General features: G+C 33.0%; 1 protein-coding gene and 1 long non-coding RNA gene across 5 annotated transcripts in view; one reads left to right on the top strand and one right to left on the bottom strand.

Moving 5' to 3' along the window:
• The window catches only part of LOC145284453 (uncharacterized), a 1,345,403-nt gene that overhangs the window by 303,481 nt on the left and 1,025,395 nt on the right, over positions 1–16,527 (bottom strand). The window contains exons 9-12 of the mRNA XM_080133278.1: positions 15,046–15,150; positions 12,841–12,957; positions 4,779–5,029; positions 3,027–3,119 (exon numbers count right to left, since the gene is read on the bottom strand). Coding sequence (XP_079989404.1) covers positions 3,027–3,119; positions 4,779–5,029; positions 12,841–12,957; positions 15,046–15,150 — 566 coding nt within the window. The remainder of the gene's footprint in view (positions 1–3,026; positions 3,120–4,778; positions 5,030–12,840; positions 12,958–15,045; positions 15,151–16,527) is intronic.
• The window catches only part of LOC145284458 (uncharacterized), a 275,200-nt gene that overhangs the window by 55,992 nt on the left and 202,681 nt on the right, over positions 1–16,527 (top strand). For 2 of the 4 annotated variants that reach the window (XR_013868833.1, XR_013868832.1), the window contains exon 3: positions 13,161–14,115. The exons of the other annotated variants lie outside the window; for them this stretch is intronic. This is a non-coding gene — a long non-coding RNA (uncharacterized LOC145284458). Of the gene's footprint in view, positions 1–13,160; positions 14,116–16,527 lie in introns of those variants that run through there. 4 annotated transcript variants of the gene reach the window in all.

Genomic DNA, 16,527 nt, shown 5'->3' with positions numbered 1-16,527 from the left:
ATATACGCAATCTGTAAAAATTAAAATATCATTTTTTAGCATATTGTGCGACCGGGTAACGCCGGACTGCCAACTAGTCTATTATAAACAAAAGTGGTAGTAATATTATTTCACTCCTATGTCAACAGGGAGAAAGAGATTTGGAATTTTCTCTTTATTTGTTTATATCTAACTGGGTTTGAAAATTGATTTTTTTTCCTTGTTCAAACAATATAAACAGAACAATAGATGCTTCAACATATATAAATAAAAATCTGGAATTAAATTCAGTAAATTTAAAAAATGTACAACAAATTTATTATTTGACAAGGAATACAAAATTTAAAGTTTAAAGAAAATACTTTAAATTTTTGTATTGTCCGAATAATAAATTTGTCATAATTTTTTTACTTTAAGGAATTTAATTCCAACTTTTCATTTATACCATTGCTCTATCTCGTATGTTGAGATTCTTTATCTGATTGGGATTGTCTTATAAATATTGATACTAATATTTATTTGGATTTTAATTTTACAGTATTATACAATCAGTAATTTGAAAGTATTTTAAAATTTTAGTTAATATATATATATATATATATATATATATATATATATAACTCACCACTCATGAAGACTAAAAAGCTTTAAAGAGTTAATGAGAATTTCATTTCGATGATGAAAAATACTAGGAATACTGATGAAAAGGGAAACATTTGATTACTTTAGCGGATAGCTTGATAAGTAGTTGTTGACATTGGACTTGAAAGCGATCATGTTGTAATCTGCAATGAAGCAGTCTCGTGGCAATGTACTCCACAGATGAGTATTTCTTGTAAAGAAACGGTTCATGGAAACAGTATAGCAATTTTTTTTTGTGCCTTTTTACCTAACTCCCCACGAGAAATGGGTGTAATACAAGCCTCGTTTAATGTGAGGGATATTAAAAAGGGGCACTGAATTAAGACAAAAATCAATATTGCCCCAGTAGAAAAGGATTTCTCCCATCCAACCGATAATAAAACAGATAATAATCAGATGTTTAATATTGAAAGTGCTAAATTTCTCTTCGAATGCACTTTAATTTTACTGTATTATACAATCTGTAATCTGAAAGTGTTTCAAAATTTCAGTTAATTTATATATATATATATATATATATATATATATATTGAAATTTTTGTTAACTAGTGATGCATTTCTTATTAAGCTCTAATGAAAAATAGGTATTAGTGCATTTTGCAAACCCGATTCTCGTAAATGTCTGGTAAGGCTGGATCAAAAACTTACGTAAAGCATTTAAATATGCTGAACGCGGGTCAAATTGATCTTCCAATCAGAAAGTGACAACAAACACGATAACCCAATGAGAAGCCTCGTAATTAGCAGACAACTTTTGATAAATTGGAAGAAAGGGAAAAAAAACAAAACTATTTTAGTTATTAATTTTAAATCATGGAGCAGCACACGGTAATTAATCTAACTATATTGAACAAGTTAGTAGAATACTGTCAACAGAGTAAACTGATAGCAACTAGAAACGAGGTACAGAACATAGCCAAAAAAAATCTTAAGGGAATGTGAGGTAGGCTCTGAACATACCGTTTACAGAGTGTAGGAACTAACCCTCTCTCCTCCCCCACAGAGTTAATCAGTTCAGTGTTGGATTTGTTTTAATGAGTCACAAAAACTGAAAGCTTAACATATCAAATGTAAATCGAATAATATAAGTATCATCTGTACCAATGACCATTTTTGTAGCAATCACTACTGGATCAGATATCTACCAAATGTATTACCAAGTAATAAATCTAAATTCATATTATATTCATTTCCAGCTGTTTTTTTTTTTTCATGCTTTTGGATCCCTCCCCCCCTTGGAAAAGTTGACCAAAATCTTTTCCCCTAATTTAAAGTGCCAGTAAGGCAGCCAGAGATAGGAACACAAGTATTTATTTGTCATAAATAATTTGCCTGCTAATGGGGGAATTATTTACTGCTTGTGAATCGAGTTTGCCTGCCATTTTAACAATAACACCTCAAAGTTTACCTACCTATAAGGGGAATTTTGCGAAAGTTGTATTCGTCTCATTTCATTCCATTGAAAATATTTACTAATAAAAAAAACGAAATGAAACTTTTCATATTGTTTCATTGCGTTCCATTTTTCGTTTCGCTTTGTACATCTATAAGTATTTAATTACAACCAGAATGTGACAAAACATACCAAGGTTTAACAAAAAACTATGAAAAATTATAATTAGGGCAATCAAAAAATTGCATTTATTAATCAGGTTGAGTAATTTAACAAAGTAATTATATAAAAATTTTCATAAATCAATCAAAATATTTAAATTTCACGTTAGAAGAACATTCAATAAGCATGAACAAAGCTTCTTTCTTAGAACTGCCCGCCTGTGGAACTCTCTTCCATTTGCCTGCTTTCCAGCTGATTACACTTTCATTGTCTTCAAGTGCAATGTAAACAAGTTCTTGATGAACCGTCCCCCTAAGTAATCCAATTTACAAAATTTCCACTACTTATGACTACTATGCTATAATCCCATTGACTAATGTCTACTCATTAACCTTTATCCTCGAGTGGCCTCCGGGCCTTGATAAGAGGTGATTCCTTTGTAAAAAAAAAAAAAAAAAAAAAAAAAAAAGAAAAAAGATTAATTGCAATTTTTAGGGTGCCCTAATTATAATAATAAAAAAAAAAACAAAGAAACATTTTATAAAATTTTTGCTATGAAAATTCGGACCCCCCCCCCCTGGCCCTTCTTGGCTATGCTCTTGTTCATTTCAAATATATATGCAAAATATTTTGCCAGATTAGATAGGTCTGAATGTACAGAAGATATTTTAGTCGAAATTTGTCCCTTGTGTGTTAAGGAATGAACAGCTGATTTTCAGAAGATCGATTATCATGCCAGATAGGAGGTATGTGTAAAGGAGTGTTAAAAGATGACGAAGATAGTACCGCAATATGAGATCAGAGAGAAAGGAGAAGGAGAGATATCAAAAGGACAAAAGAGGCAACAGACATGTGTTGGCGGCTTTGGCCATCCCTAGAGACATGTGGAGGAGATGTGCTCGTTCTCTGTCTCCCTCTCTTTCCCTTTCCATGAAGAACATATCTGTATATAAAATTAAAATAAAAACTATACTTATTTAAAATAAAAATATTGTCACTTATTTTAATTAAAAAAAAAAAAAAAAAAAAACCTGACAAAGATATGTTGGACGAAGAGAGTTCCAGAGAGAAAGAATCTAAGGTTCAGAGAAGATATGGAATCAACATCTCATTGTAGGGGAGACCAAGGAGCATCTCTTTCCCCATATTTTACACTTATAAAATAGTTACCTGTTCTCACTGCAGTAAGGTTAGAAAAGTTGTTTTCATGTGGGGGGGGGGGGCACCAGCTCCCCTGATAGGGAATTCTTGAAGGGTACAAAAATAGCTAAGAACAGGTATTCTGCAATAAATTAGCAATACCTCCCCTTATGAGAACTGGTATATCAACTTAATTTAACTATAATGTAAGACATCTACTGAGAATAGAATCTCAATAACTACAATTGCTGCTTTCTCAACTGTTTGAAAGAAGAACAAGAGAATGCCAAAACTATGGTTTAACAAAGTGAAAATAAACTAGAAATGAAGGAATATTAACACCAGCAATTAGCAAGATTACATAAAGATAGAGCCAAATGGGAAAGTATGATCATGGTTTCATGACCTTTGATGAACAGTCATTCATGTCTTTATGAAACAGTCATTCCTGTCTTGGTAGCCTTCGTGAAGCAGTCACGTATGGCTTGGTAGCCTTCATAAAGCAGACACTTATGTTCTGGTAGCCTTCATGAAGCAGACACTTATAGCCTGGTAGCCTTCAGGAAGCAGTCATTTATGGCCTGGTAGCCTTCATAAAGCAGTCACTTATGGCCTGGTAGCCTTCATAAAGCAGTCACTTATGGCCTGGTAGCCTTCATGAAGCAGACACTTATGGCCTGGTAGCCTTCATGAAGCAGACACTTATGTTCTGGTAGCCTTCATGAAGCAGACACTTATGTTCTGGTAGCCTTCAGGAAGCAGTCACTTATGGCCTGGTAGCCTTCATAAAGCAGTCACTTATGGCCTGGTAGCCTTCATAAAGCAGTCACTTATGGCCTGGTAGCCTTCATAAAGCAGTCACTTATGGCCTGGTAGCCTTCATAAAGCAGACACTTATGGACTGGTAGCCTTCATGAAGCAGACACTTATGGCCTGGTAGCCTTCATGAAGCAGACACTTATGGCCTGGTAGCCTTCATGAAGCAGTCATTTATGGCCTGGTAGCCTTCATGAAGCAGTCATTTATGGGCTGGTAGCCCTCATGAAGCAGTCATTTATGGCCTGGTAGCCTTTATAAAACAGTCATTTATGACCTGGGAGCTTTTATGAAGCAGTCACTTATGGTCTGGTAGCCTTCATGAAGCAGTCATTATAACCATGTCCTTCAAGAAATAATCATTGCTACTTTGACTGACTTTATATGATGATGATGAGTATTAACACTTTCACTGCCTTATGAGACACCATGCAACTCAATATGTTTAGTTAAATTTTCAGTAGTTTTAAATGACAAACAAAACGTGCTCACTGTATCAATATCAATGAAAAGTTGTTTTCAAAAATTATGTGTAATTGTGCATTTATTCATTTTTATCACAATGCCAAAAAAACAAAAAACAAACAAAAAATCAATTCAATTGCAAAAAAAAAGGCAGGGGGGGGGAGCAGAGAAGGCAACTCACTTGTAATCCTGTGAATGTCCCAGATAAGTTTCTTCCTGTTGCAGTTGATTCAAAATCGTATCACCTTCCTCTTGTAGCAGCAAGAGTTGAGGGGCATCGAACACAGAACGGACCTGCTGTTCGTGTTCCCATAACAGACGATTCGTTTCATCGTAGGTCGAGGGGATTTTATCGAGAGCTGTTATATTGCCGAGGGAGTCTTTTAGGTATTTGTCGACCAGCTGACAATCGGCCACGAATGGTTCCAGCTTCTGAATAGGGTGAAAATAAAGGAAAATGGAATAAAAAATAAATACTGGGTGAAAGGAAAACATGAATAGATTAAAAACATTTGGAAAAAATGAGGGAGGGGATTAAAAAAGGGAATATTTTAAAAAGTGAAAGCGAGAATTAAACAAACAGGAAAGGAATTTTAAAGATTGAGAGAGAGAGAATGAAATATGATGAAGAAAGAGGAAGGGGAGGATTAAAAAAGATAGAGGGGAATTAAAGAGAGAATGGGAGTTAAAGAAGAGGGAGAGAGAGGGGATAGGGAGCATTGAAGAAGAGAGAAGGAATGAAAGAATAAAAAAGAGAGAAAATTAATGAAGAGAGAATGAGAGAATTAACAGAGAGAGCCAGCAGGGTGTTAATTAAAAAGAGAGATACATGGAATGAAAAAGGCTTTAAAAAATTAGTAAATAAAACAAAAGACGGAGTGGAAGTGAAAAAGAGCAAAATAAAACAATGGAAGTGAAAAGAAAGGGATTAAATAAGAGATAGGAATTTACAAAAAGAGAGAAGCAATTTACAAAAAGTGAAACAATTTACAAAAAAGAGAGAAGCAATTTACAAAAAAAGAGAGAAGCAATTTACAAAAAGGGAGATGCAAGTTACAAAAAGAGAGAAGTAGTTTACAAAAAGGGAGATGCAATTTACAAAAAGAGAGATGCAATTTACAAAAAGAGAGAAGTAATTTACAAAAAGGGAGATGCAATTTACAAAAAAGTGAAACAATTTACAAAAAAGGAGAGAAGTAATTTACAAAAAGGGAGATGCAATTTACAAAAAGAGAGAAGCAATTTACAAAAAGTGAAACAATTTACAAAAAGAGAGAAGCAATTTACAAAAAAAGAGAGAAGCAATTTACAAAAAAAGAGAGAAGCAATTTACAAAAAGGGAGATGCAAGTTACAAAAAGAGAGAAGCAATTTACAAAAAGAGAGAAGTAATTTACAAAAAGGGAGATGCAATTTACAAAAAGAGAGATGCAATTTACAAAAAAAGAGATGCAATTTACAAAAAGAGAGAAGTAATTTACAAAAAGAGAGATGCAATTTACAAAAAGGGAGATGCAATTTACAAAAAAGTGAAACAATTTACAAAAAAGAGAGATGCAATTTACAAAAAAAGAGATGCAATTTACAAAAAAAGAGATGCAAGTTACAAAAAGAGAGATGCAAGTTACAAAAAGAGAGATGCAATTTACAAAAAAGAGAGAAACAATTTACAAAAAAGAGAGAAACAATTTACAAAAAAGAGAGAAACAATTTACAAAAAAGAGAGAGAAGCAATTTACAAAAAGAGAGATGCAATTTACAAAAAAGTGAAACAATTTACAAAAAAGAGAGAAGCAATTTACAAAAAGGGAGATGAAATTTACAAAAAGAGAGAAACAGTTTACAAAAAGAGAGAGAAGCAATTTACAAAAAGAGAGATACAATTTACAAAAAAGTGAAACAATTTACAAAAAAGAGAGAAACAATTTACAAAAAGGGAGATGCAATTTACAAAAAGGGAGATGCAATTTACAAAAAGAGAGATGCAATTTACAAAAAGAGAGATGCAATTTACAAAAAAGAGAAACAATTTATAAAAAAGAGATGCGTTACTGGACAACTACTGATCCAATTTATGACAATAGGATCATTTCCAGCACCCTCAAAATGCATTGCTGAATTGCCATGAATAACAGAGAAGTGCCCAGAGTGATGAAAACAAAGTTACTGGCCATGATAAAGGTCCTTGGTGTGGTTTCAAGTGAGGGTCACATCATGCCACTTCACATCTTCAAAAGTCAACACCAAAGTGTATCTGGATGTGCTGAAGAGTGTAGTGATCCCTTTGTGCAATCAGGTGGCTGAATATGGTAGTAGGACACAACGCTGGCTCAGAAATCCAAAGAGACCCAGGCTTGGCTTCAGAAGGAGTGCTATGACTTTGTACCCTTCTCTCCTCCCTCAAACTGAACCCGCTGAACTATGGTCATACGTCAAGAACATCACCAACATGACCTCCCACAACACCAAAGCTAGCCTGATTGCGACCATCTACCGAGTATTTGTTGAGTTCCTGCTGGCGCTTGTTGAAAAGGCATGTTCCCAGTTCTGGACCTGTATTGAGGCAGTGATTGAGGCTAAAGGTGGCTACATTGAATAAATGACAGTTCTACTACATAATCAAGTTACCTGAATTGATTTATTTTTTCAATAAAAGTTTTAAAATAAAGTTGTAATGTTGTTTTCTTTAGGGCGACAATTTTATCATTCCACCCTGTAATAATTAGGACTGTAACAACAGCATATTCTTTTCATTCTTTTGACTCTCAAGTATATATCCAACATACTTTTTGATAAGATTATGTGATATAAATGGCCACTAAATGTTATACATGGTCATGACTAGGACTGTGACAACAGAATATTCTTTTCATTCTTTTGACTCTCAAGTATATATCCAACACATTAAGACGCAGTCAATTAACCGAGAACCGCATCAGTCTATACAAAAACATATAAGACATTAACGGATATATACTCAAGAGCCAAAACAATGAAAAGAATATGCTGTTGTCACAGCCCTAGTAATAATGGTACCGTTTGTGTAACGTGATTTGAAGGAGGAAGAGGTGGAAAGAGTCAGATTTAATGGGGTCTAGTAATATAATATTATGGTACTTGTACAGTTTAATCAAGACATTAAAAAATGAAAATATCGAAAAAAGGTTATATTGCACGTATCCGTTATGGAACAAAGTTCTCCGAAAAAAAAATTACACTTAATTTCATCAAGTAGTTTTTTTTTGCAGCAGAAAAACACGTTTTTATGAGAGCGCGTTGAAGGCAGCCATATTGGATTTTAAAAGATTTTTGTTTGAATTTTAGAAATGCCAAAGGGAGATAACTCCAGATAAAACGCTGACACCCCTCCCCATCTTTAATACTAGCTTTACTTCCTAAAATTCGAACCTTTTGCTCGATATCATAACAAATTGTTTTTTCGCTGTAAAAAATAAAAAAAACTACTTGATGAAATGAAATGAAAATTTTATCAGAGAACTTCATTCCATAATGGATACGTACAATTTAAACTTTTTTCGATATTTTCATTTTTTAATGTCTTGACTAAACTGTACAAGTACCATAATATTACTACATGACACCAAATACACCAAAATCCCTCTACCAACAAAAGAGTGAAACTATTTCCGGCACCTGTGATCCGCCCACCCCACCTCAGTCACTCATCTACGTCTTAAGTCTTTCTGGTATCAGACCTTAAGATGCTTAGACTAATAGAATTTGAGTCTCCATTGTTAAGCTGGTCTAAAAAAAAAAAAAAAAATGCTTTTTATATAATGCATTTTTTTTTTATTACATGTCCGTGTTTATTGAAGTGTAAAAGCGAGCGAAGTACACAAAAGCTTTATGTGCAATTTATAGAAGACTATTAGAAATGCTGAACAGGACTGATAACAAAAAAAAGATAATTGTTTTATTATTTTATTGGAATCTTTTGAGATGAGTAATTTGTTTATTTATTTATTTGCGGACTGTTATCCTCATCTTTATAGTTGTTGTTTCACAACGTTTTGGCCAACTATTGCTCTGACCTTCGTCAGGTGTTAAACGCAGTAAAACAACAACATCTATGGAAGGCAGTAAATCTAAAGACAATATTTTCCATTATGAGTTGCGAAACGTGTTTAAGACACGAAAGAAAATATAGACAAAATCAAACTAAATAAATTAACTATTGATCATAATGAAGCTTGAATTATTTGAAAAAAAAACAAAAACAAAAAAAACAAAAGATAAATTCATTTGGTCTTTTCGATATTTGAAGTCAAGAAATATTTTTTTTATAATTTGTTTTTATAATTTGATTTTTATAATTTGTTTTTATAATTTTTTATAATTTGTTTTTATAATTTGTTTTTGTTTTTATAATTTGTTTTTTATAATTTGTTTTTATAATTTGTTTTTATAATTTGTTTTTATAATTTTTTATAATTTGTTTTTATAATTTGTTTTTGTTTTTATAATTTGTTTTTTATAATTTGTTTTTATAATTTGTTTTTATAATTTGTTTTTATAATTTTTTATAATTTGTTTTTGTTTTTATAATTTGTTTTTTATAATTTGTTTTTATAAGCATAAAAATGAAAATAAATCCTTATTAAAACTGTTTCCAATAATGAAATTAATAAACCAAAACGTGGAACGTTTTTTTTCTGTAAAATATAAGAATTATATACACGTTATGTGTATATTTTTTTTATTTGTTTGCGGACTTATCTCCATCTTCATAGTTGTTGTTTCACGACGTTTCAGCCAACTATTCCTCTGGCCTTCGTCAGGTGGTTAATGGGATAGGAATACTGAGTCTCTTGACTGTATACTCAGTAATTACTGCCTTCCATAGTTGTCGTTGTCTTACTACATTTAATACCTGACAAAGGCCAGAGGAATAGTTAGCCGAAACGTTGTGAAACAGAAACTATGAAGATGAGGATAGTCCGCAAATAAATAAGATAATTGTTGTTTGGTTGTTTTTGTTTTATGGCATATCAACCCTTTTGGGGTTAGTTAATGCTGAATCCAGTCATTTTGGAAAAATGTTTGTATACTTCAAGTTCTTTATATATTCAAATCTTTATTCAAGGTGTTTGGTTTGGTTGTTTTGTTTTATGGCATATCAACCATTATTGGGTTATTTAATGCCATATCCCATAATTAAAAAAAAAAAATTATGCTTTAAGTTCCTTTTTCAAATATTTATTAATGGTGTTTAGTTTGGCAGTTTTGCTTTACAGCATGTCAACCCTTTTTGGATTCAATTATTTTGACAAAAGTGTTTATGTTTTACATTCTTTATATCTTCAAATATTTATTCATACTGGCTTTGTTTTACAGAGGAAAATTGTTATTTTTGTTTTTCGCTTTGCAAAACATGATTGAGTTTTGGAAGGGGAAAGAAAAAAATAACATTAATGCTTGGTGCATTTAAGTGAAGAAGCCAATATCTTCAGACAGTTTGATATGGTAGCACAAAATAGGATCAATACATCTTTGTGGTCAGTGTTAGTTGTGAAAGTGACTCTGAATTTCTGAAAGTTAGGGATCAGATTCATTTATTATATTTTCTTTGATACGTTGTGTAGTAAATCTGGCAGAATCTATTGAAAAAAATTAAATGGCAAAAAATAGAGAACGATCAAATACAGAAGACGAATTGAAAAATATTTTGGTTGAGTAATATTTGATTCTTTCATTTATTTTATTTATTGGTGCTAGTGCATTTTAAGTCCATGAGTCTCACTAAGCAACGCTTACTGGACGGCGCAAACCGTCCCAGAAAGTGCCGAGTGAGCTTATCCAAAGAGAAATGGGGTCGTTGAAAGAGACAGAAGCAAGCAGACGACTCCAAATTGGAAGAAAAAAAGAAAAGAAAAGGAAGGGTTTCATTGCGATTCAAAAGATCCATTGCAAAAACAAGTGTTTATTCTTGTAATAGGAATAATGAACAATTCTAGCCTGGAAGTTATCTGGAGTCGCCGGAAATGGTCCTCGGGTTTTAAAGAAAGTCTTGCATAAAATGTTTTGAACAAAAATTTGCCGTCGTTGTCGTTGTTTAAGTAACTTAAACAACAAAACTTTTCTTTTGGAAAGAAATTTCGTTCATAAAATGCAAAAAAAAAAAAAAAAAAAAAAACCCTCCAAAATTGTTACAATTACCAAAAATACACCTTTTCTTTGAAAAAAATGTTTTACGAAAAATGTATAAATTCCTCCTCACAAATATTTGCTTTTTACTTAAAACTAAAAAAAAAAAAAAAATTGTTTATTAATTAAAAAAAAACTTCATACAAAAAAATTAAGAGAAACAGTTGACAAAAATAAATAAATAAATAAAACAGTAAATTCCATGAAATTCTTACAGTAGATTGTGTTTTTTTTTGTTTTTCTTTTTGTTTTTGTATTGATTTCTGTTCGCTCAGTATAATCCGTTAATTTACGTCGTCTGCGTCTGCCGGATGTTGCCAAACAAGACTCACGGAAAAGTGGGATTTAAACTGTAGTAGTACCAAATTATTGATCAAATTTATGGTCACATTTAAAAAAAAAAAACTCTTATTCAACCCAAACAAAGGATATTGCCACATGGACATTAAGAGGCGACTATTTGGAACCATGTCTGCAGAGACACAATGTAGGTAGTTGAACATCGAGATGCTTGTTCACATTACATTTAAATTTCCGCATGTTAGCTCTGTCAGGGAAGCAGGATACAGGGATGGAATTTCAAAGTGCAGTAGTCCGATGAAAGAAAATGTTAGAGGAGAAGGTTTTCCGGCATTTAGTGAAGAGGTGAGATTTTGCTGCGTGTCGGGTTAGTCAGTGGGTTATTACATCACAGAGGAACAAAGTGCTGCAAGTTTATCAGTGCACACTCCGTTAAAGTACTAGTTAATATAAACACCGGGATGCAGCATAGCGGTGATGGGGCAGGAGTTGTAGCTTAGTTGATAGTGTAGGACCTATTAGGTTGGAGACTATTTTTGTGACACTAAGAGGGAAAGATTAATGATGAATGCACCAGCCCAGATGTAACGACAATACTATATGCATGGGTAAATGGTGGCTTTATAGAAATACAGGTTTTCTAGCATGGTTGAGGGAGCCCACTTTTACACAACCTTGTGAATGTCCTCAATATATTTATTCCAATTCATGTTGTCTATGAATGTTAATCTAAGAAGCTTGAATGAGGAACTTTCAGGTAGAGTGTTACTAGCTGGACGCCCGGCGTTGCCCACTTAAATATGATATTTTAATCTATGCAGATTGTGTATGTATTATAATAGAATCAATCCTCTATTGATTATTATATATTACGAGGAATAATTTGCCTGGTGGACTAATTCACAAAATTTTTTTTAAAATAATAATGATAATGCCGTTCATCAAATTCCATCTGGATTTGTTTACAATATCACGTCCGCTTATATTTGAGCTTGACGATCTTAAAAATAGTCTTCTTCGCTTATAGATAAAAAAGGGGAATGTTTTATGTTACACTGGGCAAGGTTACACCAGTGTAACAAAATATTTCCCTGTAAAAATTCTTCTTTTTATCTATAAGGGAAGAAAAACTATTTTTAAGATCGGATTTTTTCAATTTTCGATACTTATCAGATAAATTACTGTACAAAACATATCTAAGAACACTGCCAGACATATAAATTAGCTTTGTGTGAAATTTGCAAAAGATAAGTTCATTTGTTTCGGAACCTATGGGGAACTCATACACACACAAAGTGATTTTTATATAATAGTAGAGATTAGCCATGGCAATCGGTGGTTTAAAAAGTTTCTTGTAATTGTTAAAGGAAAGCAGGTTAGTCTTAGTAGCATTAAATATTCCCATTCATTTTCCACTAAAGACTAATTAGAAACAGCATGCTCAGCATCTCAGCTAGTATAACTATAGGACAACTACTTATGTGAGAGAATGTCTTGTCGGATATATTTAGAAATGTTTCATCTGCGTGTATTCATTTTGATGGGAACTATCAGAAAAGGAGGAAAGAAAAAACAAAGGAATAAATAAAGTCAACTAATAACGGAATTAGTGAAAGTAAATAAATTTTATTATTCGTGAAAAAGTGGGGGAAAAATAGCTACTAAGTAAGTTTAAATTGCTTCTCCGATATAAAGGCAGCTGCAGTTTATGAAGCAAATGTAAGTGGCTGCACGCGCGCGCACGCTGACAGATTTTGCGATGAATTGAAGAATGCTTACCGTTTGAAAACGAACCCAACTTTCATGGTTATAATCTAACTGACCATCAAAGGCTTGTGGCAGCTGGTCCATTGCAATACAAGACTGGAGCATTTCGAGGGAGAACAACAAGTCGATCTAATAATAAACAGAAAAAAGTTGTTGAAATGAACAAAATAAAATACAAATTCATATGAAATACAAAGACAAATATGAAAAATAATGTCTAACAGTTCTCATAAACATTCTTAATCAAGATATGGGGTGGAAACTATAAACGAGCCAAGACGACATGATTCCATTTCCATTTGATGAAAACCAGTTTTCTTTTTTTGTTGCAGACCATCTACTAGTTGGCCAGTTGTGTACAAATCCCAAGAACGATAAAAGCCTTCTATCATGTCTGAAAGTGACACAATGTTCAACGAGCGAAATCAGAGATGCGCTGATGTACAACTCATGCTCTCTACCGATTCAAGCTATGACAACAGGATCATTGCCAGCACCCTCAAAATACAAATTCAGACAGTTCAACGCTTAAGGGCACAGCTCAATGCCTAAGACGACCCACGACGGTTATGGTTTTTGGAATTGTTTCAAGTGAGGGCCATATTATGCCACCTCACATCTTAAAGTTGGTTTGAAAATCACCACAGTGTATCTGGATGTACTGTAGAGTGTGGTAATCCCTTGGTGGTAGCAGGACTCGGTGCCAGCCTACAAATCCAAAGAGACTCAGGCTTGGCTTCAGAAGGTGTGCTATGACTTTGTACCCTTCTCTCACTGGCCTGAACTTGCTGGACTACTACATCACCAACATGACCTCCTACAACATCAAAGCCAGCTTGATCTCCATCATCTGCTTAGTATTCACAGAACTGCACGCCAGTGGAACTCTCTGCCGCTTGCCTGTTTCCCACCTGACTACAACTTGGACGTCTTCAAGTCCAACATAAACAAACTCCTGACAAACCGCCCCCTTAAGTAAGACACTCTATCAAAACCCCCAATACTAATGATTACTACAATACTATCTCATTGATTACTGTACACGCAATAACCCTTATCCCTGAGTGGCCTTTGGGCCTTGATAAGTGATCACCCCCATGTAAAAAAAAAAAAAAAAAAAGCTCCTGCCAGGGCTTGTGGAAAAAGCGTGCTCCCAGTTCCAAGCCCGTATTGAGATGGAAATTGAGACTGAAGGCGGCTACATTGAATAGAGGTCAACTCTACTATATAATCAAGTTACCTGAATTGATTTTTTCAATAAAAGTTTTAAAATAAAGCTGTGGTGTTTTTTCTTTAGAGCGACAATTTTATCGTTTCATCATATATATATATATATATATATATATATATATATATATATATATATATATACATACATACATACATACATACACAGGGTTGGAAATATAATGGAAACACTTTGTGAATTTTGCATCAACTAATAGGTGTTTTAAACCTATAAAAATATGAGCAAAATGTTAATTTCATGTTTTCAATAAGATACAAGTCTTTCTGGTGTGATCCCAGGAATGTCCACAGAGCCATTGAGATAATAATGTGCTGATGTAGAAGCTTTACTATCCTCCCCCCTTTCCATCCCTGGTCATATCTAGATAATTCAGTTGCACTATATTATATATTATTCTGTGTAATAAAGAATATAGTGCTTATTTAAAATTACACTTGATTAAAAGTCTTTGTGATGAATGTACTCGTCATGGAATGAAAATGTCATATTCCAAAAATCATATAAATTGATAGTTTGTTTTTTTTAATTAAGAAAATCAAATTATGTTATGAAGCCATGAGGATACTAGTAGAAGCCATATTGTTTTATATTTTGCCAAAATTCAAGGGCGACAATTCAATTTATCTACAAAGATTTTCTTTACATTCGAAATAATCAAAACTTTAAATCGTAAAATTTGATTTTTTAATAAAAAAAATTACTTGAACCATTTAAGTGATTTTCGGAATATGACATCTTCATTCTGTGATGATTTTTCTGTATTTTTGTTATTTAATCAGGTGTGATTCTAAATAAGGACCATACTGAAGATGAGAAATAAAAAGAAAAAAAAATATATTTATACATGCTTTTAAGTTTTCAATCAAATGACAAATTAAAATTTATTCAGATCTGGACTTAAAACGTCCATTGGTTCTGAAGACAAAGCAGACACTTTCAACTAGCATGAAGCGAAAAAGGATATTTACCTTTAGAGGTCCATGACTGTCATAAAGCGGAGATCCTTTGATGAGAGACTGATCTTCTTCATTTATCAAAAAGTAAACTGTCTGTAGTTCTTGTTCGCTATTTGACTGGAAAAGAAAACGAAACGAAACGCTATTTGACTGGAAAAGAAAACGAAACGAAACGAAACGCTATTTGACTGGAAAAGAAAAAAAAATTTAATTTGTACTCAGCCAGGATAGTCAAACATGATATGTGCCATATCTCTTTTAATATATATGGACAAGTAAAAATATAACGGAGCAAAAAATTATGCTTCCCTAGTGTTAATGTCTATAAAAGTTTCCCACTGTTTTTTTTTCATTTTTCTTAACCTTTTTCTTCTAAGGGATGGGACATCCAACCAGATGTCCGACATTTACCCCTATCTTAGTGAGTCCAACCAAGAGATCTTTTCAGGATTCTAGCTGTCCCTTTCAGTGCAATCGTTTGTATTTCACTTGCACTTGGTACACCGGGTATGCTTGCTATGTACTTTTTAAAGTTCTTTTTCATAAGCCCAGTTGCTCCTATGATGACTGGTATAATTGAAACGTCTTAATTTCCAATTTCGTTTCATATCATACATAAGTCCTTGATACTTTGTTATCTTTTCCCTCTCAGCTCTGTTAAGCCCTGCATCATTGGGTGCACTGACCTCTATTATGGTCGCTTTTTTGTTTGCTCAAAAGTGAGAATGTGTGTGCATGTGTGTGAGTATACTTCTCAACTCATATACTCAACAAATTTTTGATCTACAGACTTGAAATATGGTAGATATGGCATTCAGACATGTGGAAAATTTTTTAATCAGTTTCCATCTGGAAAAAAGTGAAGCTAAGGGTGATCAAATTTTTATCTGTTTGTCAACCGTTTCACGATTGCACATGCGTGGCTGTGAAACATGACAACTTCTTTATGTTAAGAATAAGTAGGTTTGAAAACATATTTTAAAGATCGTATCAACTTGGTCTAATGGTTATCATACTTGATTCACTGTCTTTAGGTTTTGGTTTCAATCTCAGCTCAAGCATTTTTTCTTTTTTTACTTACAAGAAGTGAGCGTTTTGGAAAAAAACATCATATTCGCACGCATATGTCTTAGTTTCTTTCTATTTTATTATTACTTCATGTTTTTTTTAAAGGAATTTAACGTTATGTTTAATACCGAGCAACGCCAGGTACATTTGCTAGTATATATATATATATATATATATATATATATATATACATATATAAAAGTGAACGTGTGTGTGTAAATTTCCCTACGCAATAACTCTGTCAATTTTTAGTCTACAGACTCGAAATTTGATATACAGGGTACTGAGATGTGGGAAAATCGATGTGATCGGATTTTGGCCAGAAATTTGGCGATTAAGGGGTCAAAGTTCAAGGATTTTACCTTTGAGAACTCTACCAAACTCCTCCGACAATTTTGGGTCTACGCACTTGAAATTGTACATATA

The sequence above is a fragment of the Euprymna scolopes genome, chromosome 9 (assembly GCF_053919585.1).
Source record: "Euprymna scolopes isolate OS-2025 chromosome 9, ASM5391958v1, whole genome shotgun sequence".
Taxonomy (NCBI): Eukaryota; Metazoa; Mollusca; class Cephalopoda; order Sepiida; family Sepiolidae; genus Euprymna; species Euprymna scolopes.
The sequence above is the reverse complement of the archived record's forward strand: the minus strand, read 5'-3'. Positions and strand labels throughout refer to the sequence as shown.